Raw genomic sequence first — 24666 nt, 5'->3', positions numbered from 1 at the left:
CAGGCATGTACCAAACATAAACGCCACGCTCCGTTCCGCTGAGAGAGTCCTGCGTTGAACAGGCCTGGAATATACATGGCTCTGCCTACAGGTGCTAGACATATGGAGGACTGGCTCTCCGATCAGAGGTTGAAATTGATGTATATAACCTAAATGGAGAGTCAAGTATCTTGAGGTCCAGACGGGCTTGGGGTTGCTCTGCTTCTCCTGATTGTAGCCCAGAGTCCCTGGCCACTGGCCTGCTGTAGATAATTAAAGTCGTCATGGGCGTACATCTGCATAGTTGATCAATTGGCTTTTCTCTGGCTGTCCATGAGGTTTCCCGCCCCTCCTCATTTTCATTTTATTTCTTTAAAAAATAATAAAACCTGGATGCAGAGATGCTGCAAAGTGAAGTGTTGCCTTCTAGCATCCTCTTCAGCTGGGTTCAAAAGAGTGGTTTTGTGTCTTGGAGCTGAAATACCTCCCTTGCCTTGTACTTAGGTCCTTTGGCAAGTTATTTTTCTTTTAGTTTTACCAGTTAAACATCCTGGAAATGGGTGTTTTTTGACTTTCCATGCCTGTCAGGTAACCAGTTTATGAACAGGCAGCTCCACTCTTACGGCAGCCATTTTGTGAAACTCCACAGCATGGTCTCAAAATTCCAAATATGCCCACCAACTTTAAAAGTTATGGAACCTCTGTATAGATACTGTTATGCCTGTGATGTTCAGTCTCTTGAGATTTTTTATTTATTTATTTATTTATTTATTTTTCTATTTATATCCTGCCTTTTTCCTGCAAAGGGCTCAAGGCAGCTTACATCTCCTTCTCCATCTTATCCCCACAACAACAACCCTGTGAGGTAGGTTGGGCTGAGAGTCTGTGACTGGCCCAAAGTCACCCAGCTGGCTCCATGGCTGAGCGGGGACTAGAACCCAGATAGTCTGAGTCCCAGTCCCATGCTCTTAACCACTACACCACACTGGCTCTATTTTCTCTGTGACCATAAGAAAAAGATGCCTGTGTTCTGTGGATGAGTTTGGGAAGACCTGCTCTGGAATGTGCCTTGGCTGGAAGTCTCTGTACTTAAAATAATGGAAAATTTGAGCTGAATTACTTTGTCTAGGAACCATCTTGCCTCACTATCTTACTATCCTTCAGTTGACACACTGTCTCTCTTTCTGGTTCCAGAGGAAGACCGCCTTGATACAGGGGAGCCACAGTGCCTGATACTAGAAAAGTGAGAATTTGGGATTATGCATGTGAAAATGAGGCAGGGGCTGGGAAGGAGACTATCTGCATACTGAGTACAGAAAGCTGACTTACAGATGGAGGAGAATCTAGCAGTGATAGCTAGAACAGGGGTGCTGCAGCTCTTTCACTGCAAGAGCTGACTGTTCTTCCGGGGAAGTTTTCAAGGTTTGCATTCCTGGCAGAGGCACAATTCCAACATATTTTCATGTTTACTGCCACAACGAAGGCTTAGGAGAGGTGTTCCAAGCTTTTAAAATGGGTGGAAAGCCATACAAAGCTGGGAAACCACCAAATGATCTGTGGTTGAGAGAAAGGGGGTGGGGCCATTTAGGGAAAACTGTAGAGCAAAGCTGGCTCCTGGGCCTGAGGTTTCACCTGTGGGTTAGAAGAGATCTGTGTTTCAGACTCACAGTTGCTTTCTGTCATACACATCCCCATCTTCCCTCTGGAGCACATTTTTTCCCCCTGTTGCTTTTTTTGCTCCTTTCTAGAGGAACTTGGAACGGAGCTGCCCTGTCCTTCAAGCTCAGGAGTGTATGTGCAATTTGTTGAGACAAAAAGATATTAGCCTTGGACAGCCCTACACTTCCAGCTGTAAATTTGAAATCTGCCATATTCTGAGTAGGAACACAACACTGATAGAAGGAGAAACTTTTTCTCTTTTCCTTCCTTAGCTGTGGTGCTGTGCACATAGGTACGCTCAGTGGAGGACCAGCCAACACCACTCGCATCCTGTTGGTTTTGAACTTGAAGGACAGGGCTTATCAATTCCAAGAGAGAAGAGAATTAAAATTCACCCTAAAACAGGGAGGGGGATATATTTTGTAAAAAGCAAACATAGATTTAAAACACACCTTTGTTCAGTGCAAATTTTTGTACTCTTTTTAGGAATGTTAATTTTTATACCAAAATTAGCACACGAGGTTTAGGTTTGATGGGAAATAGTTCAACTTCTGGGACTGGGGGATGAAAACAAGCCTAATGGTTATAAAACCTGTCTGAGCTGGTAGGTCAGGTGCTGCAACTCCTGATTTGGATTCTTGGCTCCCAGTGCCGTTTTTTCCTGCAGTTTTGGTGCTTGTGGGTGACAGGCATACCTCTTACTCTGTTTTCCAGAGAAGAACCCATCCAGCACTCTCAAGGACCGAAGCGGAGCCACTTGATTAATGACATGGAGGAGGAAAGTCATAGCCAAGGTATGCCTCCTGCCCCTAGCAGAGCTTCTTCTATCCCATCTCTCCCTCAGCAGTCATCCCCGCTGCTTTTGCATAACTCACGATATCTGCTAAGCACACCTCCTGAGCCTGTAGGACAGCCATTTCTGACCTCCATGCCAGGGACGGCCCTCTTCTGCCTTAGAGGAATTACTAGCATGCAATGGGAAATAAATTTAAGTAATTGAAAGGCTTCTGTGAGCCCAGAGTCCCCCAGGCACAGGAAACCTTCTGCTTTGTCTCTGTGTAGTTGACTAGACTGGGCTCATCCCAGTCAGCATCTGTGTGGAGGGCTCAGACCGTTCTGCCATGTCTCTACATCAGGTGCGATCTGACTTTTCCCCCTGAGCTTTTCCATACTTATATTTTAAATAAGTAAAAACAACAACAAAGAAGTAACAGTAGTAACAGCAGCAGCAATAATGGGCTAATAGAGGAAAACTAATGGAGGTAGTCATAATAAATAATAAAAGGATAAAGGGGAGTAATATAAGTAGCAAGAGTGGGAGGGAAGAAGTAGCAATAGTAATAATAATAATAGGGTAATAGAGTACAAGTAGTTAGCAGTCACTGTGTAAAAGCTGGGCAGTGAAGAAAGCTGACAAGAATAAAATTGATGTGTTCAAAATATGTTGCTGGAGGAAGGAGAGCTTAGCGATTACCCTGGACCAACAGAAAGACAAACAAGTGGGTCAGATCAAGCCAGAGCTTTCCCTGGAAGCAAAAATTATGAAACTGGGTCTGTTAGACTTTGGGCATATAATGAAAAGGAAAAAGTCTTTGGAAAAGACTGTTGTACTTAAAGGAAGTTGAAGGCAGAAGAAGAGGAAGACCAAGTATAAGATGGACTGATTCCACCAAGGAAGCCACAGCCTTGAACTTGGAAGAGCTGAGCAAGGCTGTCAAGGAGAGGACATTTTGGAGGGCTTTCATTCAGAGAGTTTCCATGAGTCAGAGATGACTCGATGGCAAGTAACAGAGACATTGTAGAGATGCAGTGGAGAGGTAATGGTAAACTGCAAAAACAAGCAGCCAGATATAAGATGCAGGAAAGGCAAGTGGCTGGGTACAGAAGAAGGAAAAATGGGGCATGGGATGTAAAGCAGGGATTGGATCATTCAGTAACTCCCAGTACAGAGAGACTCACCTCTCTGAAGAAGGCCCGTTGCCTCTCTGCTTGAGTCACTGCTCTGACCTCCTGCTCTGACAGTCAGGATGCGTGCCAAGAATCATACAAAAACTTAGATGTGAGTTCCATTGACAGTCATAATTCTTACCCCTGTGTATCTGAAATGTAAACCTTCTTAGGGGAATAGAGATGCAAGAGTCAAGTGTGCCTCCAGTTTTAATTTAGGAAAAATTATGCTTCAACTTAACAGTAGTTTGGGAAACATTCCTAAGTAGATTCTAGTAAGATTTAAAAGGAAAAACTGGTTACCTTTTATATAGGAATGAACAACAGCTTATCTAGCTCTACATACATTTCCTTTGCTCTTCTATCTGCCCTGCCGTTCCCCAGTGTCCTGAATATTCTGTTTTGTTTTTAAAAAACTTTCTAATCTTTCAGAATCCATATTATGTAATACCATTTATTAGGCCTGCTCAGGATCACCAGAAACATGGGTGGGAGTGGTGCAGAGACTGATGGGATATTTATTTATTTATTTATTTATTAAAACATTTTTATGCCGCCCCATTCGCCAAAGCCTCGGGGCGGCTTACAACAATAAATAAAACCACATAACAGATATTGCAGTCAGGATGTTTGCATGATCAGAGTCTAAATTATATGAAGGAGGAGAGGTTGAAGGTGCTCAAATTGGGCTTTGCCAGGTGATGCAATAGTTTCAGGTTTCACCTGAAAGTACCCTCAGGACCTCTAGGTACAAAAAAGAAGCAGGCAGTGATAAATCCTGCATTTCAGAAAATAACACAACCCTGCTGTTACTCTGAACTATCTTCATCCTCGATGAAGCACACAAGCGTCAATGGAAGACAGAAACAGAGACACGTAGATGCTCTTTGTATTAAGAGCACTTGATATGAACCATGTGAAAGCGACTGCACGGATGTCCAGTGCCACTCTCCCTCCTTTTCTGCTCTGACACATACTGTATTTGGCTTTGGCACTGCAGGCTCCAGCGATGAGGAAGGGCCACGTCCCTCCAGCAAGAGGAAATGCCTGCGAATTGAGGAGGAAGAGGAGGAAGATTGATGGAGTGGAGCTCCCTTCCTACTGGGTCAGCAAGGCCAGTTAAGCCCACCACCCACCCTGGGGCTTTGAACTGTCACCTCAGGCTGTGGTATCTTGGATAAGACCATATTGGAAATGACTGCAATCCCCATCTCCCCAGTGCATGGCACTTTTGCTTTTTGCAGGGGAATATACAGGATAAACTCCTGGAGGTGAAAATGGAGTGTGAGATGTCATACAAAAAGAAGAATAGGAGAAGAGGGAGCAGGCTTGTATCCATGCTGCTCTACTTCAAGAGACACTAGATACTAAATCTCTTTCAAGAAGAATTCTTCCTTTAAACTGTTCCATGTTTGTAGATGGCTATTGGTAACCTACTCCCTAAGTGGCATTGTTCACATATAACAGTGGCAGATTGTGAGTTAATTAACAATTAGAGTTAGTAAGGTGAACTGTGAGTTGTTTAACCCACAGTTTGCTTATAGCGCCCCACTTTAACCCGGATCAGCCCAGCTAGGGTTCAAAAAGGCTGTGGAATACACGCAACAGGCACCATGGAAAATTTTCCCCTATTACAATGACAGCCCCATTGTCAGCCTAGAGCCAAAGAAAGCTATTCTTGCAGATTTGGGTTGCCCAGCAGAAATGGAGCAGGCTGGCTCTTCCTGTCCTTGGCTTTTGGATCTGCCTCGCACCCTCCCCCTGGGCCTGCCCTTGTCCCCTTGTTTAGTCACATGTTGCCTTAAAATATTGGCACACTTCCTTTTTTATACATGCTCTTTCCCTTGCATCTTGTTTTCCCGCTTACATTCTTTCCCCCAAAATGGGTGCTGGAGCTGGAAATGTACCTTCCCATTTAATAGCATGCGTTGAGAGTTAAATGGGGGCAAGTGGAGGACAGAATTCAGAAGTTGCAGCTACACAGAGAAGAGGAAGTCCAGGGCTGCTTTCTGCACTGAAGGCTTCCCAAAACAAAATTTCTCCCTTGCCACAGGCTGCAGTTCTTTCGGTCTTGCTCCCTTTGTCAGCTGTTTCATTGCTTGGGCTGTTCCTGTTGGAGGCAACATCAGAGAAATTGATACAGATTGTCTTCTACCTGACTGTTCAGGAGCTACCCCAGTGCCAGCCGCGTCATGTGCAACCTTGACCGTGTGTATATCTGTGTGTTGAACTTTGATATTAGCAAACAACACCTGGTGAATTCCAAAAAAATAAAATGCCTTTAAAGTTTATCTGCCTTTTCCCATGTCATTACTGAAAACAGCAAAAGATTCTGGGAAGGGATGGTTGATCATGTGGACCTTCTTTGTTTTCAATAGAAGCAGGAGAAGGTGGATGACAGGTTGTATTTTGGAGGATTTCATATATTTTGTATAAATGCTCTTCCTTTCTAAAAGGGTGAATAGTTATCTCTATGTTTCCTATGCGTGTGTGTGTGGAGGGGAACCTATTTGTAAGCCTCACCCACCCAGACCCACCCCTGTTTTTGTCCTGTAAGCTGAACAATACATTTCCATATATTCCAGTAAGATTCCCCAGGCAACTCTTGCTGGCATTTGCACTACTGGGGTCTGGGCAATACTGGAGCTTGGACAAGCCCTAGACGCATTGGATCAAGATTATTCCTGTACCATTTCCACTTTTCTGGAGTGCAGTGTGCCTCCTGAACACTTCTCCCCATTATATTGGAGGACTCTATGATGCTTTAACCACGACAAGAAAGGCTGCCATTCTTTAAAACATTTGGGACATTTGACAATGGTGCAATAATTACAGACAGTCATTTGTCCATAATGGACCTGCATTCCAGAGCTAATGTTAGGTGCTGTGAATGTGGATATGGAAGTCAGTTAGGCAAACGGGAGCAACCAACATGCAGCAACTCTTGCCCCTTTCTCCTGGATCCCGATCCCACCCCTCGCTTATCACCTCCTCATTGTTTTCGAACCATTGTCTGATTGCAAAGGAGATAACCTGCTATTTTTAAGAATCCCTAGTCACGTTAGCTGCTAAATCAAATAGGAACAGGCTTTAGTTGGAGTGATGACTTTGGAGCCCTTGCAAAATGACAGGAAGTTTGCCGATGATGAGGAGTGTTGCAATTGCAATTGCAATGAGGAGGGTGTGCTGATAAGATTGACCAGCTGGGATATAAATACCAAAGCAACTACTTGAAACAGCTCCTCATCCTACCTCCTCATTGCTCATCTTCTCCACCCAGGTAAGTTATCCCCCCCGCCGCTCCCTATGGCAGAGCAGTGAGTGGGAGCAGACAGGCAGGCTGGTGGTTGGAGATGGGGGCAAAGGTTTGGGAGCACTTGTTTTGGGGAACAAGCTTAAGGGCCTCAATTGAAAAGGGGGCAGGATGGAGCAGTGTGTCAAGCGGATTGGAAAACTCCCTGTATTTCCACAATGGAGAAATTGTCATGTGTTAAAAACACTTTAGCAAACAATTTGAATGTGCAGGCAATCATCAGACCTTGGCGGTACTGGTTCCTAGCAAGGCTTTTATGCTGCTGTTGCCCAGAGAATTTACCAAACCTTACATGATGACATCATTCTGTTCTTTGCCCATCTTCCTCCTTTGGAAAAATCTGTTAAGGAAGAAAAGACAGGATTGCTGTGCAATGCCTTCTGGCCAAGGAGCTCTCCATATTACGAGCCCACTCATAATAAAAGATCTTGTGTGTTCTCTTGTTCCCTCGTATTTAACCTTACCTTGCTAGAATCTGCTTGCTGTTATGCCAAGACTCCCAAGCCTATCAGCATGATTCTCAGGGTGCTTTCAGGACTTCTAAGGCTAATTCTAAAAGCCTTGCCTGAAAGCTCTTGTGAGTTCCTCATATAAGCAAATGTAAGCATTGAAAATTATCTCGGCTATCTTACTACTAGTTTCTTCAGTGCCATTTTGTATTTATTTTGGTGGAAAAGCAGGGCATAAATTTAAAAACAAGCATAGGCACCAGAAAGCGAGTTCTGCCTTAACGTAAAGGTCTGGTTTTGGTGGAGCTTCCAGTTTGCAATCATTTGTTTAAACAGTTCAGATGGCTCCATGATGGAACTGTGACCTTCCTTGCATGCAATCTCTGGAATGCAGCTTTGCTCGCGTAATGCTGCGTCCTTCATTTCACCCAAGCACCATCACTTCTGGTCCTGGATCTCTATGTCTCTGTATACATACTCATACGCATGTATTTGTGCATGATGCACACATGGAGTAATGAGAGGGTGACAGCATTGTCTGTAGATGGTAAACTGGGGTCAGCATGACAGAATGCATTGTGGTGAGCAGAGTGAGAGGGAAAAAGTGATGGGAGAATTGGTGAAGAGGCAGAGTGGGTGGAATGAAAAAGGGTAAGGGATGAAAAAATGAGTAAGTTTCCGTTGGCAATGAAAACTGGGTTCAGTTGGGTTTAGTGTGTTGGGGACCTCACTGTTGTATGCCGCGGTTTTACGAATGAGACCAGAGACTAGTTGGAATTTTCGAGGGGGGATTTATTTACCTGCAGGGACCACACTCATTGGAGTGCGGTCTCGAGCAGAAGAATGCAGCTTTTTTATACTCTCTTACAACTATGCAGGTGCTTGAATAACAGCGAACAATAGGGGAACCCCACTGAGCCACATTTGCACATTTTTCATGCTGAAGCAAGCAAGCGAGGGTACAAGGGCGTGACATCTGCGGTTATGCTTGAGCGTAGCCTGCTCTGTTTTCATCCTTGCGTAGCGTGCACATTTGTTGGGGGTTCTTGTTCTTACGCGCACAGAACACCCTGATCATGCTTTTTACCCGTGACGAGCCATGCCCTGGCTGCATGTTTTGATTATGAGGGGGGGTTACAACACTCACCTCTGTCATATTCTGACTTTTGGACAGGTTAGTTGTCCAGTGCAACTAACCACCCTTCCCGAGGCAGATGGTGGTACTCAGGACAGTTTCTCAAATAGCCAAGTATAGTTGCCTATGCCTGGCATAGACCACCCTTTCCTAATCTGGAGCTGGCAAGTGTTTTGGCCTCCAACTCTCACTGGCTCCAGCCAGCATGGCCAATGGTCAGTGAAGACTGGATTTGTAGTCCAAAAGACGTGGAGACCACCAGAATGGGGAAGGTGGGTAGGGGCAACATTTAGCTGAATGAACTAGGGGCCTGGTTCCAAATAAGGCAGCATCCTGTGCTCCCAAATCAACAATGTGCTCAGTGTTTTTTGCTAGAAAGAAAAACCTTCCACCACTGCCCCAGGGCTTCAGTTCATGGCAGAAGTAGTTGCTCCTTCCCTTTCAGAAGAAACAGCAAAAAGAGTTGGAGGATACCAAACAGGATCCTGTAACTAGAAAAATATAGACCTGTATATTTACGAATGTGTAATCAGGTGTGTATAGGTATGTATCAGGTATATTAGGTATGGTGAAAGAGCCATTCTAAGCCACATCTTTGGAAACCCTTTGAACATGTGGATTCAGCTGCCTGCATGAGGCCACTGTTTAATTTGCGACCTCATATCCAATGCAGGTGAAGAAAGAACACAGGAATGTTGGGCAACATGAAGAGCAAAATTCTGGCTAGTCCGACATTCTGACACTAGAATGGTGCAGCTCCTGGGCAGGGCATGAAGGTCCTGCTGTTGCTCATTTTGTCACCAATATTTGCCATCCAATCTCTGGATGTGTAAGAACTGTTTAGCTATAACGGTGAGTAAGTTTTGGCAGATGTATCCTCTGTAAAGGGTGTCATCCAGTGCGGTTGTCTGTATCCTCTGAACTTAGAAGATTACAGGCCACAGGAGCATGGAGGAAAGGATTGCTCAGAAGAAGAGGAACCAAGGGCACTACCAGAGTTCCTTGTAAGATGGTGGTGCTTTGCTCCTCTGCTTCCTGCAAATGAAACACATGGAAACGGGATGGAAAAAACTGGAAGAGCAGATGAGGGGCTTTGAAAGTCTGAATTCCAACATTGATCTTGAAGTGCTGTTCTGAGGTTTGAGATGGGACTTTGACTTTCCCTATGGCTGTCTAGACAGCATATGGTGGATTTAGGATTGTGCCCTAAGTTGTCTAATGAGAATCTTGGATGTTCTGAGTGTGGTGTGTCAGTTCATCTATTACCTAAGGTCGGATGCTCCAGGGCAGGTACAAATGCAGCTGTTTGGAAAAGTCAGGGGTATCGGAAGCTGTCTTATCCCGAGTCAGAACATTGGTTCATTTTACCTAGTGTTGTCATCCCTGACTGGCAGCAATAGTTCTCCAGGGTCTCAGGCAGGATTTTTGCCAGCCTTACCTGAAAGTGCTGGGGATTGAATGAGAGGCCTTCTGCATTCAAAGCAGGTGCTTCACCACTAAGCCATGGTCCCTACCAGTTCTAAACTGGAGCCAGATAGTGATAGTTTCTTCTATTTCTACAGGGCTCAACAAAGTGTTGAAATGCGCCTGCCACCACTTGCAATTGCTGCAACTTTCTTTGTCCTCCTACTGGATCACACACCGGGAGGGCACTTACTGCCTGTGGCTGGTGCAAGAGGAAGTGCTCCTGAAGCCCACCAGTCCACCTCCATCTCCAGCCATGCGCTTCCTACTCTTCTCAGTTCGATATCCTCCAAATCCCTCCAGTTCCAACTACCCTCAAAGGGTGTTTCCTGTGAAGACTTGATGCCTGATGCCTTGGATGATTTCGACAGTTTGCCCCAAGCAGCCCAGATCTTCATTCGAGCTGCACTAGCCCTTGCCTTGCAGAGCTCAGGCTGCAGCCAGCATGCAGAAACGGCTGTCTTGCAGCTCTACAAGGTGGTGGGACAGGAAGATGCAGATGCAATTTTGTTTATGTTGGTAGGGGCCTTTAATGCCATTCATTCTCCGGATGAGAGCAAGAAGAGTGCTGCCTTAGATTTCAACCTGGACCAGCTAGCATCTCCACAAGCTTGGCACTGCCATGGTTTGATGCAGGTTGATGGAGCTCTCCTGTATGGACAAGTGCATAGGACTTACAGCAGCAGGTTTGCAGCAGCTGCTGCTTGTCACCGTCTGGGAGACTCCTGTGCTGGAGTAGCTTCCAATGGTACCAGTTTCTTCCAAGTGGTGGGCCGGGCTGGAAGCTACTTCCTACCACATGATGGTGCCCATTCCTGGCTGCATAAGTGCCACAGACTGGCAAGAGTCCAGCGGTCCACTGGCTGCTTTAGCGCAAAGGAACAAAATGTACATTCAGTCTTAGAGTGGGTCCCTGGGGTCAGCACTTACTACAACTTTGGGACCAGCATCTACTTTGCAATCCAGGGCTGCACACACCTAGCAAAAGAACGTGCTATAGAGGGGGCCATGGACCTGGGCTATGATGCACTGATCTCTTTGACAGGCGGGGTGGGTGGCATAGGTACAATTGGGGGTTTTGCATTAAAGCCATTATACAAAATTGGTGTGCGTAATTTAGCAAGCTACTTTAGCCAGGGAGAAGACTCATATTCTGTTCCCTCCAACTACTCAGGTCCAGTTGTCATCATCTAGTTGCATCATGACACTGTCAACCCCAGATGAAGCCTCCTTTGTGATAATCATGGATGTTTGCAAGCTATCCAAATGCTGCGCTTAAGAAACCCAAATGATCATACTCCAATTTATGTGGTCAAAAATTGGGTATCTATTTCCATATGTGGTAGGACTACAAAAATGGGAAATTTTGGATAATGGTTTTTAAGGAAATCAGTAAGATATAGAATTCAAATATTGAAGATATTTGAATAATGCCTGAAATGGCATTATTGTCAATATTTTATGAAAAGAAAAGCATTGGAATATCAAAGAATAAATAACAAATTTTGTAACTGCAGCAAAATAATAGCAAAGAATTGGAAGAAGAAATGGGATTTCCAATAAGCAAATGGTATAAAGAAATCTGGAATATAGCTGTTAACAATAAATTAACATGTGGAATTAGGGTGAAAAAAGACTGACAAATAAGAATGAGTTGAATGATACCTGGGTGTTGTTTATTGAACACATGTAATTTTTTTTATTTTTACATTTATAAGCTGCCAAACAGTTCAAGTCAGCTCCCTAGGTGTGTACGGAAATAAAATTGTAACCAACAGTTTAAGCTATCATTAAAAATAACAAATCAATAACAATGCTAACATACGGAAACCAGGTGAAAGGTAATAAAAGGGAATTAATAAAGGGAAAGATATCAAACCTTTGTGTGACTTAATGCAATTTTGAATAGAAAGGAGTGTGTGTTCTATTTGTAGACTTTTAAAAAATTGTTGTAGCTATTGGGTTTTTTTGGTATTTGTATTATTAATAAAAACAGGACTGCATTCTCGTGAGTGTAGGTATATTCTAGGGATTTCAGGGTGATTGTAATGTAGAGGTTTCTTTATTCAGCTATGACAGCTATGCTATCCTGTTAGTGTTCTTGTAAATGCTTATTCTGGATAATATTAAGCTCTAATGATCACAAACTGTACTTTTTGCAAGTTACTGCCATCCCATGCCAGTTTTACAAGTTTTCCCTTGTAAAGTTAGGCATCGGCCATGACATGAGGTTAACATTTTCATGCATCAATGAAATGGACCATAGCCCACCAAAGTGTTCCATAATCAATTTGCTGGTTTTTAAAGTACAGTGATACTTCTGTGTTGGTGGTGGAGTTGCTGCTTCAACAGTCTAAAATGGCAACCCCTCCCAACGTTAGTAATGTAGGCCAGGGATCTCCAAGCTTTCTACATTTTTAAAGAGAGGGATATTTACTTTGGTTGTTTTTTAATTTACATACATGTCTTTGTATGAAATGCATACAACCTTCTAGCAATTATATACAGGCTTCATCTAAACAAGGCAAATATTTAAAAAAGTATCAATTTGAAGCTGGCAGCCTTTTGCCAACCCTATCTTATATCGAAAGCATTGTAAGGACCTCAGTCCATCGCAGAGCAATCTCATACACGTCTACTCAGATGTAATTCCATTGTATGTTCACAGTGAAGTCTATCTTGGTAAGTCGGTATACAGGATTGCAGAATCAACAAGCTAATTTCCTTCATATCTCCTCCAGTGTAATACTTTTCGATGGACTGACTCAGTATATATTTAGGGTGTGCCCTTCGACTAATACTTCGGCCACCTAATGAGAAGGACTTACTGGAAAAGACCCTGATGGTGGGAACGATGGAAGGCAAAAGGGGAAGGGGACGGCAGAGGATGAGGTGGCTGGATGGAGTCGCTGGCGCGGTGGGCGTGGGGCTGGGTGGGCTCCGGCAAACAGCGCAGGCCAGGAGAGCCTGGCGGGCTGCGGTCCAAGGCGTTGCGAAGAGCCGAGCACGACTCGGCGACTGAAGACTGAAGAACAGCTTCCACTATAACTGAATCACATTCGGCGGCCTTCCAGGACAAACCACTCCTCATACTGCAGAAGACCTTTCTCCTTTTCCAAGGGCAGCCAAAGAGCTCAGCATCGCCCGGGAAAAAGTCAACCACCTTTCCTTTCGTTTACATAACCCAATCTAAGCCCCGCCCCGCCGCTGACATAATTCCTGGGAAATCGAAAACTTAGACCGTGAGGCCCGGCTCTTCCACTAATGGGCTTCTCCTCCCGCCGGACCTGGGCGCGGCTCAGGGCGTTCTTCCAATCAGGCGAAGGGTGGGCGGAGCAACCTTTGCACCTCGCACAGCTCCGGAGGGCGGTCATCCAATATCGGGAACTGAAGTCTGTGCAATAGCGTTTGTAGCGAGCAAGAGCGGCTCGGCTTGCAGGTAGCTGTTTTGCACCGGGAGCGGGGGAAATGCAAAGAGGTCGGGCTAGGGCAACGGAAAGGTAGGGAGCAGCGCTGGGCTGGGCTTGGTTTGGTGTTGGACGATGGACGATGGACGAGAAGGGGTGGGCATGCTTTGCGGTGGGTGGGGAGGGGCTGCGGTCTGCTTCGGTGCGAGTGGGTCACTTGGGAGCAAACTCCATACTTGAAAGGGATGCACCTTGATTTTTTAAACAAACTACAATCCCACGGTCCACTAATCGTATTCCAGGTGCAAAACAGCGGTTCAGGTAGGTGGTCGTAATTAAGAGCCAGGGTACTGCTGAGCATCTGTTCGGCTTAATAATTGGCGATCGGTTCCAGAACCAAGTTTAGGAAACCCTTTCAAGTAAAAAGCCCTTTCCGATTTCCCCTGCATACACGCCTAAATGTTCTTTTTCAGCAACCTAATTTTGGGGAGCGGGGAAAAGTTTTAAGTTGTTGATGATGATAGACAGTTGGGAACCCCTTGCTGATCTACTGCATATCATGCTCATCTACTAAATGGGCAGAAGAGATTTACGAGTTGATCCCGGAGAACTGCCCATCTCTTGTGAATTTAACAAGTCCCAAAGAGTAACAAATGGAAGGTGGTGGCAGGAGGGGGCCGATTTGTGGGAGAAAGAAAGGTTCAAGAGTCAGTGCGAGTAAGTCAATTTGCCTTTTTAGACAGAATAAATTCTATTGATTGCTGGCTGGGACTTAAATTTTTTTCTGCATAACCATATAGTAGGATTGTTCCTCGAAGAAAGTTCAGGGAAGGCAAGCATTCTAGTCTTTTCCTTCTTTCAACAATCCCACATCATACATTGTTCAGGAAACCACTTCCTGCCAATGGATGATGTGGAGACTGAAATTTTCAGCATAAATTTTGAGTATATGACCCCAGTCTTGCTCATTTCTTGAGCTTAATTTCCACTTTGTTCTGTGTAAAGCAAGTCAAGGTTTTTTGGATGACTACCTTATTTCTATTTAAGCACTGGGTTACTTCCTTTTTTAATGTTTGTCCCATTACAGAGGAGTGGAGTTAAGCAGAAGACAGCATAGATGTGAACACACAGAGGGTTACATAACATTTCCAGACAGTAAAGAAAGCCTATTCAGAAAATTCTGTTCTACTTCTAGGCTTCTTTCTTGCTTTGAAAGTTACTTGGTGGGAAACTACTCAGTACAATCCTAAAATTTCTCCAGGGAATGTTGTAAAGACAGTTTCTTACCTAAATAGACAATTTATCCATAGCTGGTAGTATCTTCATTAGACCCCTCTAATGCCATGTACGTGGATCTTCTTTTGAAGTCTACTTGGAAACTTGATTGGTTCAAAATCTATCACTAACGCTGCTTGCTGATTGGCACAGATTCATTGGAATATATCACGCCAGTCTAAAAAACCAATAACAATATATGAAGAGGTGTCGCTTTGGTTTATGATGTCAGTAACTGGAGTAGCATAGCTAGGCATACTGGGGGTGGGGAGAAACCTATGGCATTCATTATACCTTTATAGTAGGGGTGGGGAACATGTGGTTCTCCAAATGTGGTTGGATTCAAACTTTCATCAGCCACTGCCAACCTGATTTGCAGGCAAGAATGATGAGAGTTCTTCCCTGAGGTCAAACCAAGAGGATAATATTCTGACCAATAAAGACTGAACTGAACTCTCATGTAGAAGAGACTGTTAGTTTGCTGTCTATTCAGTTTTGTCACAAAATTCAGATTCAGACTCTACACAAAGAGCCTTTCCTTTCATGCTGTTCTGCCAAATAATCTCTGGGAGGCTCTGTGCTGTAGTAAAGTAATATAATTGCACAAGTTTCAGCAACAATACTTCATTTTCCTTGCTCTTAACATTACATGGCCTGCACAGGATGGTGCTCTTAAGAAGCAAAACTGGAGAATCACTAAATTGTTTGAAGAACCATAAGCAATCATGAACAAATGGCTCATGTAGAAAATTTGCCTGAGAGTGAAATTTGCCTGAAATTTCTCTCCCTTGAGAGTTCCTCTTCAACATATGTGTCCCTCACTATTAGTCTTGTTGGATGGAGCTGCTGGGAAATGTAGTTGAAAACATCTAGAGGGCACCTGGTTGGGGAAGCTGCTTTTAGGTATAATGCTTTCTTCTGAGTTTAATCCCTCGTCCATAAAAGCAATATTTGAGCTGTGCCTTATTTACCATTCATTTTTTCCTGTCTTGTCTTTACTCCCCTCACCTGTAAACCTTATGATAGATTTAGACCAGTAGCAGATGGGGAGAAGAATGGGTTGCAGGATTTCTTTACACAGCAATAAGCAGACTATAAACAGGGATCCCTGTGAATACTGTGTGCTAATGTATCAAACAGCAGAGTATTTGTGTAGCATGGCTTAAACCAAGAAGGAATGTTGGGTGGAGTCCCACTCAGGTCCAACTTTGCACAACAGCCCTGCTTTGACGAGCATTTCATTTCTACCTGTGACAGCAGCCTGGTTGAACAAATTCAATTAATTAGCTAGGAATACAAAATGTTCAGTCTTGTTCTGAATGAGACAGTGATCCAAAAAGACACTGCTGCAACCTGCCATGATTACAACTGGAAGGACTTGCCTCTGTATCCAGAGGACACGTGGATAGTGGTTTAATATTAAGATCACTTTTCCTTCCACTCCAATTATTCTGAACTGCTGTTCAGTCAGAGTTCTGCCAACAGCCTAATAGTTCTCAGCTCTTGCTGCCTGTAGTACAGCCTTCCTCAAAGTGATGATCTCCAGATGTGTTGGACTGCATGGCTGTGTTGACTGGGGATTCTGGAAATTGTAGTCTAGCATATCCAGAGGGCACCAGTGGGGGATGCTTGCTCTTAGGGTAACCTAGGGAGAAATAGAGGTTCATTCTGGCCAAATGGTTATGATTTAATCAGATACATTTAAAGCAACTAGAAAGGGCTGTATTGTGGCAGTCCATGGTACATGTTTGGAAATGGAACCAAGGTTCCATTTAGATGCCAGGAAGCACTACCTGACAGTTAGGACCCCAAAGGTGTGGAATGGGCTTTCACGGGAGGTCATTGAGGCCCCATCGGTGAGGGTGTTCCAAGATAGGCTGGACATGCACATGGTGGGCATGTCGTGAGCAGAGCCGGGGGTCAGACTAGATGGCCTGGGAGGCCCCTTCTGACTCACTCTGTTTCTATGTTTCTATTTCATTCGATGCAGAGTGCTGCAGGTAGGCTGTTCAGGAGCTTTAACTCTTCTAAACAAGTTACTTCGATATTAAAAGGTCTTTGCTGGCTTGTGGTTTGTTTCTGGCAACAACTCAAAGTGCTTTTTTGTCACTTAAGGAACAGTCCTGTATACACTGGCCTGGGAATAAACTTCATGGACAGCAGTGCAATTTATTTCTAAGTAGTCAAGTGCAGGATTGGGAAATCACTAGCTGAAAAGCATATGGCGGATCATCTGTTCTATCATCCCTGATTATTGGCTATACTGACTTGAACTGATACAGGCTGGAGTCCATCCAGCAATGGAGGGTAAGGAATGGAAAACTGACCCTCCATCAGATGTCTAAGACAACATTCCTTGAGATCTGTTGGAATGCTGTCTTCCAAGCAAATGTGTAAACTTGTATGGAGAGTCGTCTAGGTAAGGCAGGTAGTTGTCAGAAAGTTTTCTATAGCTGCATGGAAATGTGATGCAGAAATGTCCTTTGAATAATCACATTGTAGCCTGCCAAAGCAATATAACATTGAATAACAATGATTATTTTTAACATTTAGTTTTAAGCTTAGAAGCTCCTTGATCATTAGACTTTTTATTGGATATTGTTTAGATTGGGACAGATCTAATAGTTTTACCTCCAAGTTCAAACTATTTTTCCAGAATTTATATAATTTGTTTTACATATTTTTTAAAAATGCATGTGGTTGCGACTCATGGTTGCACGATACAATGCTGCCACTCTTCTAGGGCAACGTTTTAGGACACAGAATTATCAATTCAAGTTGCAAAACCCAGATTCAGGCTAGATATCATAAAAAGTTTCCTTACTGTCAGAGCAATATGACAGTGGAACCAGCTGCCTAGAGAGGTGGTGGGCTCTCTCTTAGAGACATTCAAAAAGAAACTGGACAGCCATCTGAGTGGGATGCTATAAATTAAAAGAACAATCCTGTGCATGTTTAGAAAGAAAGACTTCGTACAACTTACAGCATTCCCCAGCTAGCCATGTTATCTCTTGCATGAAAAGTGAAGTCTTAAGGCCTACAGGAGAGAATAAGATTTTTTAAATGTTTTAATTCAAAATTTTGTAATATATATAATAATACTGCAAACTGTCCAAAACTACGAGTCTGCCCGGAAACTCCATTAATTTGAATAAGCCTTACTTCTAAGGAAGGATGTATTGGTCTCCAGCCTTAATAATAGAATTGAATGGGCTTGGGGGTCAAGAGTCAGACTAGCTGATCGAATGTTGGGACTTTTCCATTCTGGTACCTCCCAGGTCACATGCATTATAGAACTTCAACTGGCAGGCTTCATCCTGTTCTTTGGGGAAAAGGATTTAGATAGTATTGAAGTTTCTGTTGTTAGATTCTGGCTCTGATGTTGGTTACATGCCTGGATCCAATGTCTTCTGTTTTTTTCCCTTATACTTCTTTTGATTTGGCTATTTCTGCCACAATTAGGTCTTATGTATTTTAGCTGTTTTGAGTTTTCTTTGGCCAAGATAAGACACGATAGAAAAATATAAAAGAGATAATAACTGAACATCATGGCACAGAAAATGTGTAAGAAGTTTAGGCCATGCTGCTCTCTAACTTACGTATCTCATAGTTTGTAGGTGAGAGTTAGCTTTTTCTCTTTAGTGTAAGTGTGTATGACCCCAGTTTGGATCAGGACCACCATGTGCTGGGAAGGAAGGATTAACCCTTCAAGCAGTCACCATTTGCTTCCTGAAATCTAACCAGCAAACCCCCCCTCCCCCCCCAGCCGCACACACACTGCTTATGTTAATAAAGAGAAGAACATCTGAATGGATGATAATTGGGACTTTTTTGTTAATTTTCCTGTGGGATGGAGTGAGGGAGGACATTTCAGGAAGCAAATAGTATTGCAGGCTAAGTTGAAGCATTTTCTCTCAGTTCCATTCTGAATCGGGATCATACTTGCTTCGGCCAGAGCAAAGAAAAAGCTAACCGTCTGCTATGGAGGAGGTTCTTGAGGGAGGAACCACAATGCTCTGCCACCCATGGTGGACAATTCCTCCCTCTCCCATTCCTTTACTGCATGAGTTCTTGGGCTAATGTAGTTTCTACCTCTTTTCAGGGATGTATCAGGGAATAAGATGACCGATAATTCTGCAAGTCCTCAACCGCTCAGACATACCCCAAATTGTCCCATTATTATTTTTTACCCTGTCACGAGTGGAGATGCAGCAACAGCAGTAGAAAACTCTGCCACTGTCCGGAGAGGACCTCCATGGGCAGAAAGGGCAATTGGCATAGCCAAAGCCTGTCCCAGCAGTCTTCGCAGGGAGCAAACAGTGGCTCCCTTAACTAGTTGAGCCAAAATGAACGTTTCTTAGCCATCGCTAATAGGGGCTTGAGCTCTTCCACACCACAGAGACTCTCCTCTCAGTGGAACAAAATCTCTCAGAGTGCCTTTCAGTCCTGTGCCTGTGGTGAATTGTTGTTGAGACATGGGCTTTATGGTCTCTGAAACGCCATTAACCCACAGGCCTGCCCTTTTTGGTGTGACTTGCTCTGCTCACCCCGTTGCCCGGCATTTTTTGTCTCAGGTTTTTACACTTCTTTTCATAAAAAGAAGTAAGATACAGATAAAGGAAGGAAACATATATATGTTTGAAAAAGAGTACCAGGGGATATCACACAAATATAGCATATAATTTCAGCATGTGATAAATTCACAAAAAAGAAAAAAAATCTGCATCTTCTACCCACAGTTAAATCAGCCAGTTCTTAAGACTTACAAACTGATTAATCTAGTTTATCATACTAATGGTAAATAATATCAGAGATTTAGTGTTGAAATAATTCTCACTGATAATATTTTTACAAATGTTCTTTTCTGGAATATTAGTTAAATTGTTTATGATAAGCTTTCCATTTTCTGTTAAAAGTCTTTGGTGGGTCTTCTATTTATTTAATTAGTTAGTTTTGTAGTTAATGCATAACCAGTTTATTTTTCCAGTCTTCAATAGTTGGGCAATCTTCTACTTTCCACTTTGATGCAGCTGTAACTCTTACTGCTGTTATCATATATTTAAATAACTCTGGCATGCTCTTTGGAAAAGTCTGTGGTTTAATACTCAATAATGTACTCTTTTCATTCATAGGGTAACAATTTTAAGAATTTTTAAGAATTTTTTAAGAATTTTAAGAATTCTGTATTTCCACATATTCCAAAGTCTTATAATTTTATCACATGTGCATCACATGGTAAAAATACTCATCTACTTACTTACATTTCCAACATTTTCTATTTTCTAATTTTTGTCCATTTTCCATATATCTTGGGGTAATATACACGTACCACTGAAAAAACATCTTATACCAATTTTCTCTTAATGCATGACTGGCTGTTAATTCTGTACCCTTAATCCATAGGACTTCCATTGATGGGACTGTACTACTTCTTCAGAACTCTACATCAAACTGATCATACATAGTTTAACTTTTTGAGTTTCAGTATCATATAGGAGCAAATGGTTATAGATTCATCCTAATAATTTGTCTTTTTGATGTTTAATCATCATTTCAAAGTCTGTTGGTTGTCTCAGTTTCACAACCCCCTTTCTTTCCATTCTATAGACAGTTTTTTTTAATTGCATGCTAGCGGAGACCCAGTGGAAACTGAGCTGAACTCAATCACGTTTTCCCAATTTGAGAGTCCTTCCTGTAATTTGCTTTGCACTGTTTATTCATACTGAATCACAGGAACACCAAATTGGCTCTGTGAGATCAAAACTTAAAGCCACAAAGAAAATCTGACTTTAACCCATAAAAGATACGATGCAATATGATTGTCAAGTTTTCTTGCTGAAATGTATTTAAAAATTATGGATAAGAGCTTTTTCTGTGATGGTTCCTGGCACAGGGTTCCTACAGGCCGCCACACATTAACCAGAATGCAAAGCTGGTGAGCTATTCCCATACAGCCAGCCTTTCTCCTTTAACCCAGGGTCCAATTACCTGGGGCTGCAGGCTGGCCTGGAAAGGTGACAGAGAAGGGTTCTGCTGAGCCTAATGCTAATCCCTCAATAGTTGTAAATCTGAAGCTGCATGGGAATTTAGCTTATTTACCTTCCCCCTTTTTTGAAAGATGTAGTAATAAGGGGTTGGATCCAATGGTATCATTTCCAATTCTATCCCCGGAACCAACAGTGGACAAAAATTCCACACCCTCAGATTTCTGGATAGCTGAGAAACCCTCCAGAACACATTTTTGGGTGTCACAGAGGGCCACAGCAGGAAAGAAGGAGGAAGTCTCAGTTCCTCTCTTGGGGATGATGCCTCAGGCTCCATGGGACCAGAACTGGCCCTCGAGTTTACCAGAAAGCAATGCCCGCCTTCCCCAGACCACTTCCCTTTTGTGCTAGTCATTGAGTGGTTTCCCAGGCTTTGTGCAGCCTTTTCCCCAGTGTGAAAATTTGAAATGCCATTCTTAAGGCTTGGTTACTGGCAGGGAGAGTGTAAAGTTACAAGAGGCTGGTAGGTTTTTATGTTTGGCCCCATCCCTTTTGCCCTCAATTGGGCCTCAGAAATGCATCTCATCTCAAGGGCTTCTCCAAACTGGAATTTGGTCCCTGGGCTGAAAGAGGTTCAGCACTAATTTTGCTAAGGAAATGTTGGATTTAATTCAATGTGCACAAGCATTTGTAAATCTAAATATTTTGAACACTGGTTAAAAAAATCACCCTGGGAACCATGGGTCCTTCTAGTACTATTGAAATAGCTGCATAATTGCATACAAACATGTATTTAAATTAAAGTTTATAGTTGTGCATTTTATTCTCAAATTGTTGAAAGTTCTCTCGACAAAAAAACATATTTTCGGAATAGAGATCCTGCCCCCTTCTCCTTTCTTTTCTTTCTATCTCTTTTTTTGTTTTCCTTTTGTTCTTAACTCTAGTGTAAGTGTGAACAATTCCAATTTGGATCGGACCACCACTTGCTGGGGAGGAAGGATGATTACTGTATATGTTTCATGATCAGAATTTTCCTTCCACCCCTTTTTGCTGTTTTGGTTGGCTCTTACTGTTGTTATAAATAAAATGATATTCTTTTGAAAAGAAATAGAGCTGTGATGCCTGGAAAAAATCAGAAAAAAAGTTCTCTGTTGTAGTTTTAAATTGGAACATCTTTAGTTTATGGAATATTTTATACAAGACAGTGTGTTTATACATTGTTACCTGACCTTATTTCCACAAATGATTTCTAAAAACTATATACAGGACTTCTATAAAGACTTGAGGTGTAAACTTTATGGAAATAATGAAGCCATGTTGAAAAATATTTTAAAATTCCCTCTGTAACATTTCCAGCATACTTTTTCCATTTTTATTAACATTATTGCTCTAATGTATGCTTTGCTGATAGATATTAAGGAATATTCCAAGTCATGCTTGATTTTCCATGTAAATAGAGTCATCATATAATATGAAAGATGTGTAGTCTCAGCAATTCAGTTTTACTCTGCAGAATCCTGTGCTGCTGAACTTGTTCTCATTGGAGGCTGCAGTTGTCAATTAATGTAAAATCTAATCTAAAATCTATATGTGAAAAAGTACCCGGATGTTTCTTTTCTAAAAGTTAAAACTTTGATCTATGGAACTCACTGCCACAGTTTTTAATACATTTCTTTATTAGACTTCACTGGTAAGGAAAGCTGCCTTGGCTGTGAAAAAGTTACCTGCTGCCACCACTATAAATAGGAACATATTAGGAAAGTTCCCATAACTTTCTCCCAAACAGGAACAGATATGGTGTCCTAGTCTTCCTCAGTCTGCACTTTTTCCTGTTCCTTCTGGCTTCTAGGGTGATTCAGGATCTACTTGCTGAAGTTCCCTCTGGTCAGAAAAAGAATGGAACCTAAAATATGTGCTATGCAACTTTTAAAAAATACTGTGTTTACATTAATAAATTATTATTAAATTTAGAAATATAGTGTATTCAAACAATAATTAAAACATTGCTGAGGTCACTTCGTGCAGTTTTTAAATAGAATGTTAATTCCATGAGCAAACCAAATTACATATAACATTAGGAATATCTATTATTATTATTATTATTATTATTATTATTATTATTATTATTATTATTACATTGCATTTATATCCCTCCTTTTTTTATATCGCTAGTTCAGAATGAAGTGGTGTTGTCCATCTTATCTTTTTAGTTGTTTGACTTCCTACAGAAGGGCTCCTTTGCAACTCTGGTTTTTCTTGCTTGTCTCCTTAGGCGGTGTCTACTAGGAAGAGCTCAACAGCAAACCCCATCATGTCCCAATGGCAGCAGATCCAGATGTTGGAGAGAGTTTATCTGGAGCAAGTTCACTACCTCTACTCTGATGAAAACTTGCCCATGGAAGTGCGACAGTATCTAGCCTATTGGATAGAGGAACAGAACTGGTAATGCCACTTTATCAATGCGAAAAAAGGAGACTCCCATTTTCCTTCCCCTGAAACTAGTATTTCCTTCTGTGAATTTTATTCATTATTCCACAGCAGAAATGCACACAGGTTGCTTCCAACTAGCCCTTTTGTCTGAGAAGACCCTTCTTTACTCATTCACTTTTTGCAGGGCATCTAGACAAAGTAATTACATTCCAATTTTGTCGTCCTCCTGTTTTTTCAGACCTGATTGGGATGATTTTATTATCCAGGATTGCACTTGCAACACTACTTACTGCCTCTTTAATTAAATGCTCCCTGCTTGCAGATCCTGCCCATTTTATTGCTGCTTGAATATTAGTTTCTTCTTAATTGTTCCTTGAATTTCCTCAGTACCAGCTTCTTGCAGGGAAGGCTTTAGCTGCTGGTCCTTTTTCTTTGCATATAGTAAAAAAGAGCTATTTTGCTACAGAAAATTAAAAGAAAAAATGAGGGGAAGCCAGTAATTAGAGTTTCTACCCCACTCTGTCCCCATTCCATCTTGCAAAGAACAAAAACTGATATTGAGGTAATTAAGATTACCTCTTTAAAAACCCTTTAGAAAATTGGTTATCACTAATGTAAGAGCCATAGTCAACAGTACTTAAACTTGGTAATAATAACACAAATAAAACAAGCAGCACTTGAAAACAGGAAACTACTTCTCAACATCCCAAAAGACTTAAACCATTAGAAAATGGTCAGCCATGCTTTAACAGTGAGGCAGACTGGCCTCACCGAATGCTGCTGAAAGCCCCACCTTCCGACAGCCCCTGGGGTTAAAAAGGACTTAATCCCTGCCCCTGACAAAGAAACGGCGCTGGACTGGCACACGTTGGCCCAAGACTTGGGGAAAAAGATTCTTTATTGGACTGCAGCACACACATACGCACAAAGGAAAAGTACAAATAACTTCAGCTACTCGAGTAGGGGAAGGGGAAAAAGGATGAAGTATGCAATTCAATATAGTTTCCAGAAGTTTACCCCCTGCCCCAAGGGTCGTTTGACCATCCCAGACTCTAAAACAACAAGGACTGAGCTAAAAACCTATAAATCTGTCTCACTGCACCAACCAGTCTCCTCAGAGTAACCGTCCAATCTCCTGGGCCTCAATGACTGATAGCTGACAAACCTCCATCTCTCTCCAAGGCGAGGCACACCAACCTGGCCATCAGAGGTCTATTTATTTCCTCCCCAAGCCAGCATAACCCTTTGAACCCAAGGGATCATGGAAAGTTCCCAGCCTTTTGCTCTTCCCACGGTCCCAGGCCTGCAAAGTCATCTGTTTTATTGCCTTTATCTCTCTTCCTACCTTCTGGCATTCATCCTGGGGAGAATGATATCTAGCTTTGTGAATTTTCAAGCCTTCACCTCTTCTCTTCCCACATCCCTCGGCGCCAAAGCGTCCCTGTCAGAACCACCCTCAGCGTCCCTTCACTGCTCTTCTCACCAGGCCAGCCAACTCCAACTTTTAATCCCTGCCATTCCTCAAGCCTCAAAAGGCCCTTTCCACTACACATGCTGAATGGCATTACTAAGCTAACAGAGTTTATATTGTGTGTTGTGTGGAGTTGTCTGTTTTAATTCCAAT

The 24666-nt window shown here is 42.6% G+C and overlaps 3 protein-coding genes across 11 annotated transcripts in view; all 3 read left to right on the top strand.

The window, feature by feature from the left end:
• TIMELESS (timeless circadian regulator) overlaps positions 1-5876 on the top strand; it is a 57752-nt gene extending 51876 nt beyond the window's left edge. For 5 of the 9 annotated variants that reach the window (XM_044421951.1, XM_044421950.1, XM_044421952.1 and 2 more), the window contains exons 28-30: positions 1174-1222; positions 2353-2432; positions 5639-5876. In XM_044421951.1, coding sequence (XP_044277886.1) covers positions 1174-1222; positions 2353-2432; positions 5639-5814 — 305 coding nt within the window. In that variant the 3' untranslated portion in view covers positions 5815-5876. Of the gene's footprint in view, positions 1-1173; positions 1223-2352; positions 2433-4585 lie in introns of all 9 variants that reach the window. The other 4 variants (XM_044421959.1, XM_044421956.1, XM_044421957.1 and 1 more) reach the window with 3 other exon arrangements.
• Positions 5877-6838: 962 nt separating this feature from the next.
• APOF (apolipoprotein F) lies at positions 6839-11320 on the top strand. Its single transcript, XM_044421924.1, has 2 exons — positions 6839-6865; positions 10045-11320. Exon 2 carries the CDS (start codon positions 10064-10066, stop codon positions 11138-11140), a length of 1077 nt encoding a protein of 358 aa, XP_044277859.1. The 5' UTR covers positions 6839-6865; positions 10045-10063; the 3' UTR covers positions 11141-11320.
• A 1984-nt stretch (positions 11321-13304) lies between these two features.
• Positions 13305-24666, top strand: part of STAT2 (signal transducer and activator of transcription 2) — a 37647-nt gene continuing 26285 nt past the window's right edge. The window contains exons 1-2 of the mRNA XM_044421474.1: positions 13305-13385; positions 22885-23054. Coding sequence (XP_044277409.1) covers positions 22924-23054 — 131 coding nt within the window. The 5' untranslated portion in view covers positions 13305-13385; positions 22885-22923. The remainder of the gene's footprint in view (positions 13386-22884; positions 23055-24666) is intronic.

This window comes from Varanus komodoensis, unplaced genomic scaffold, assembly GCF_004798865.1.
Source record: "Varanus komodoensis strain SLA01 unplaced genomic scaffold, ASM479886v1 scaffold12, whole genome shotgun sequence".
NCBI lineage: Eukaryota > Metazoa > Chordata > Lepidosauria > Squamata > Varanidae > Varanus > Varanus komodoensis.
This window is presented reverse-complemented; position numbering and strand designations above follow the sequence as displayed.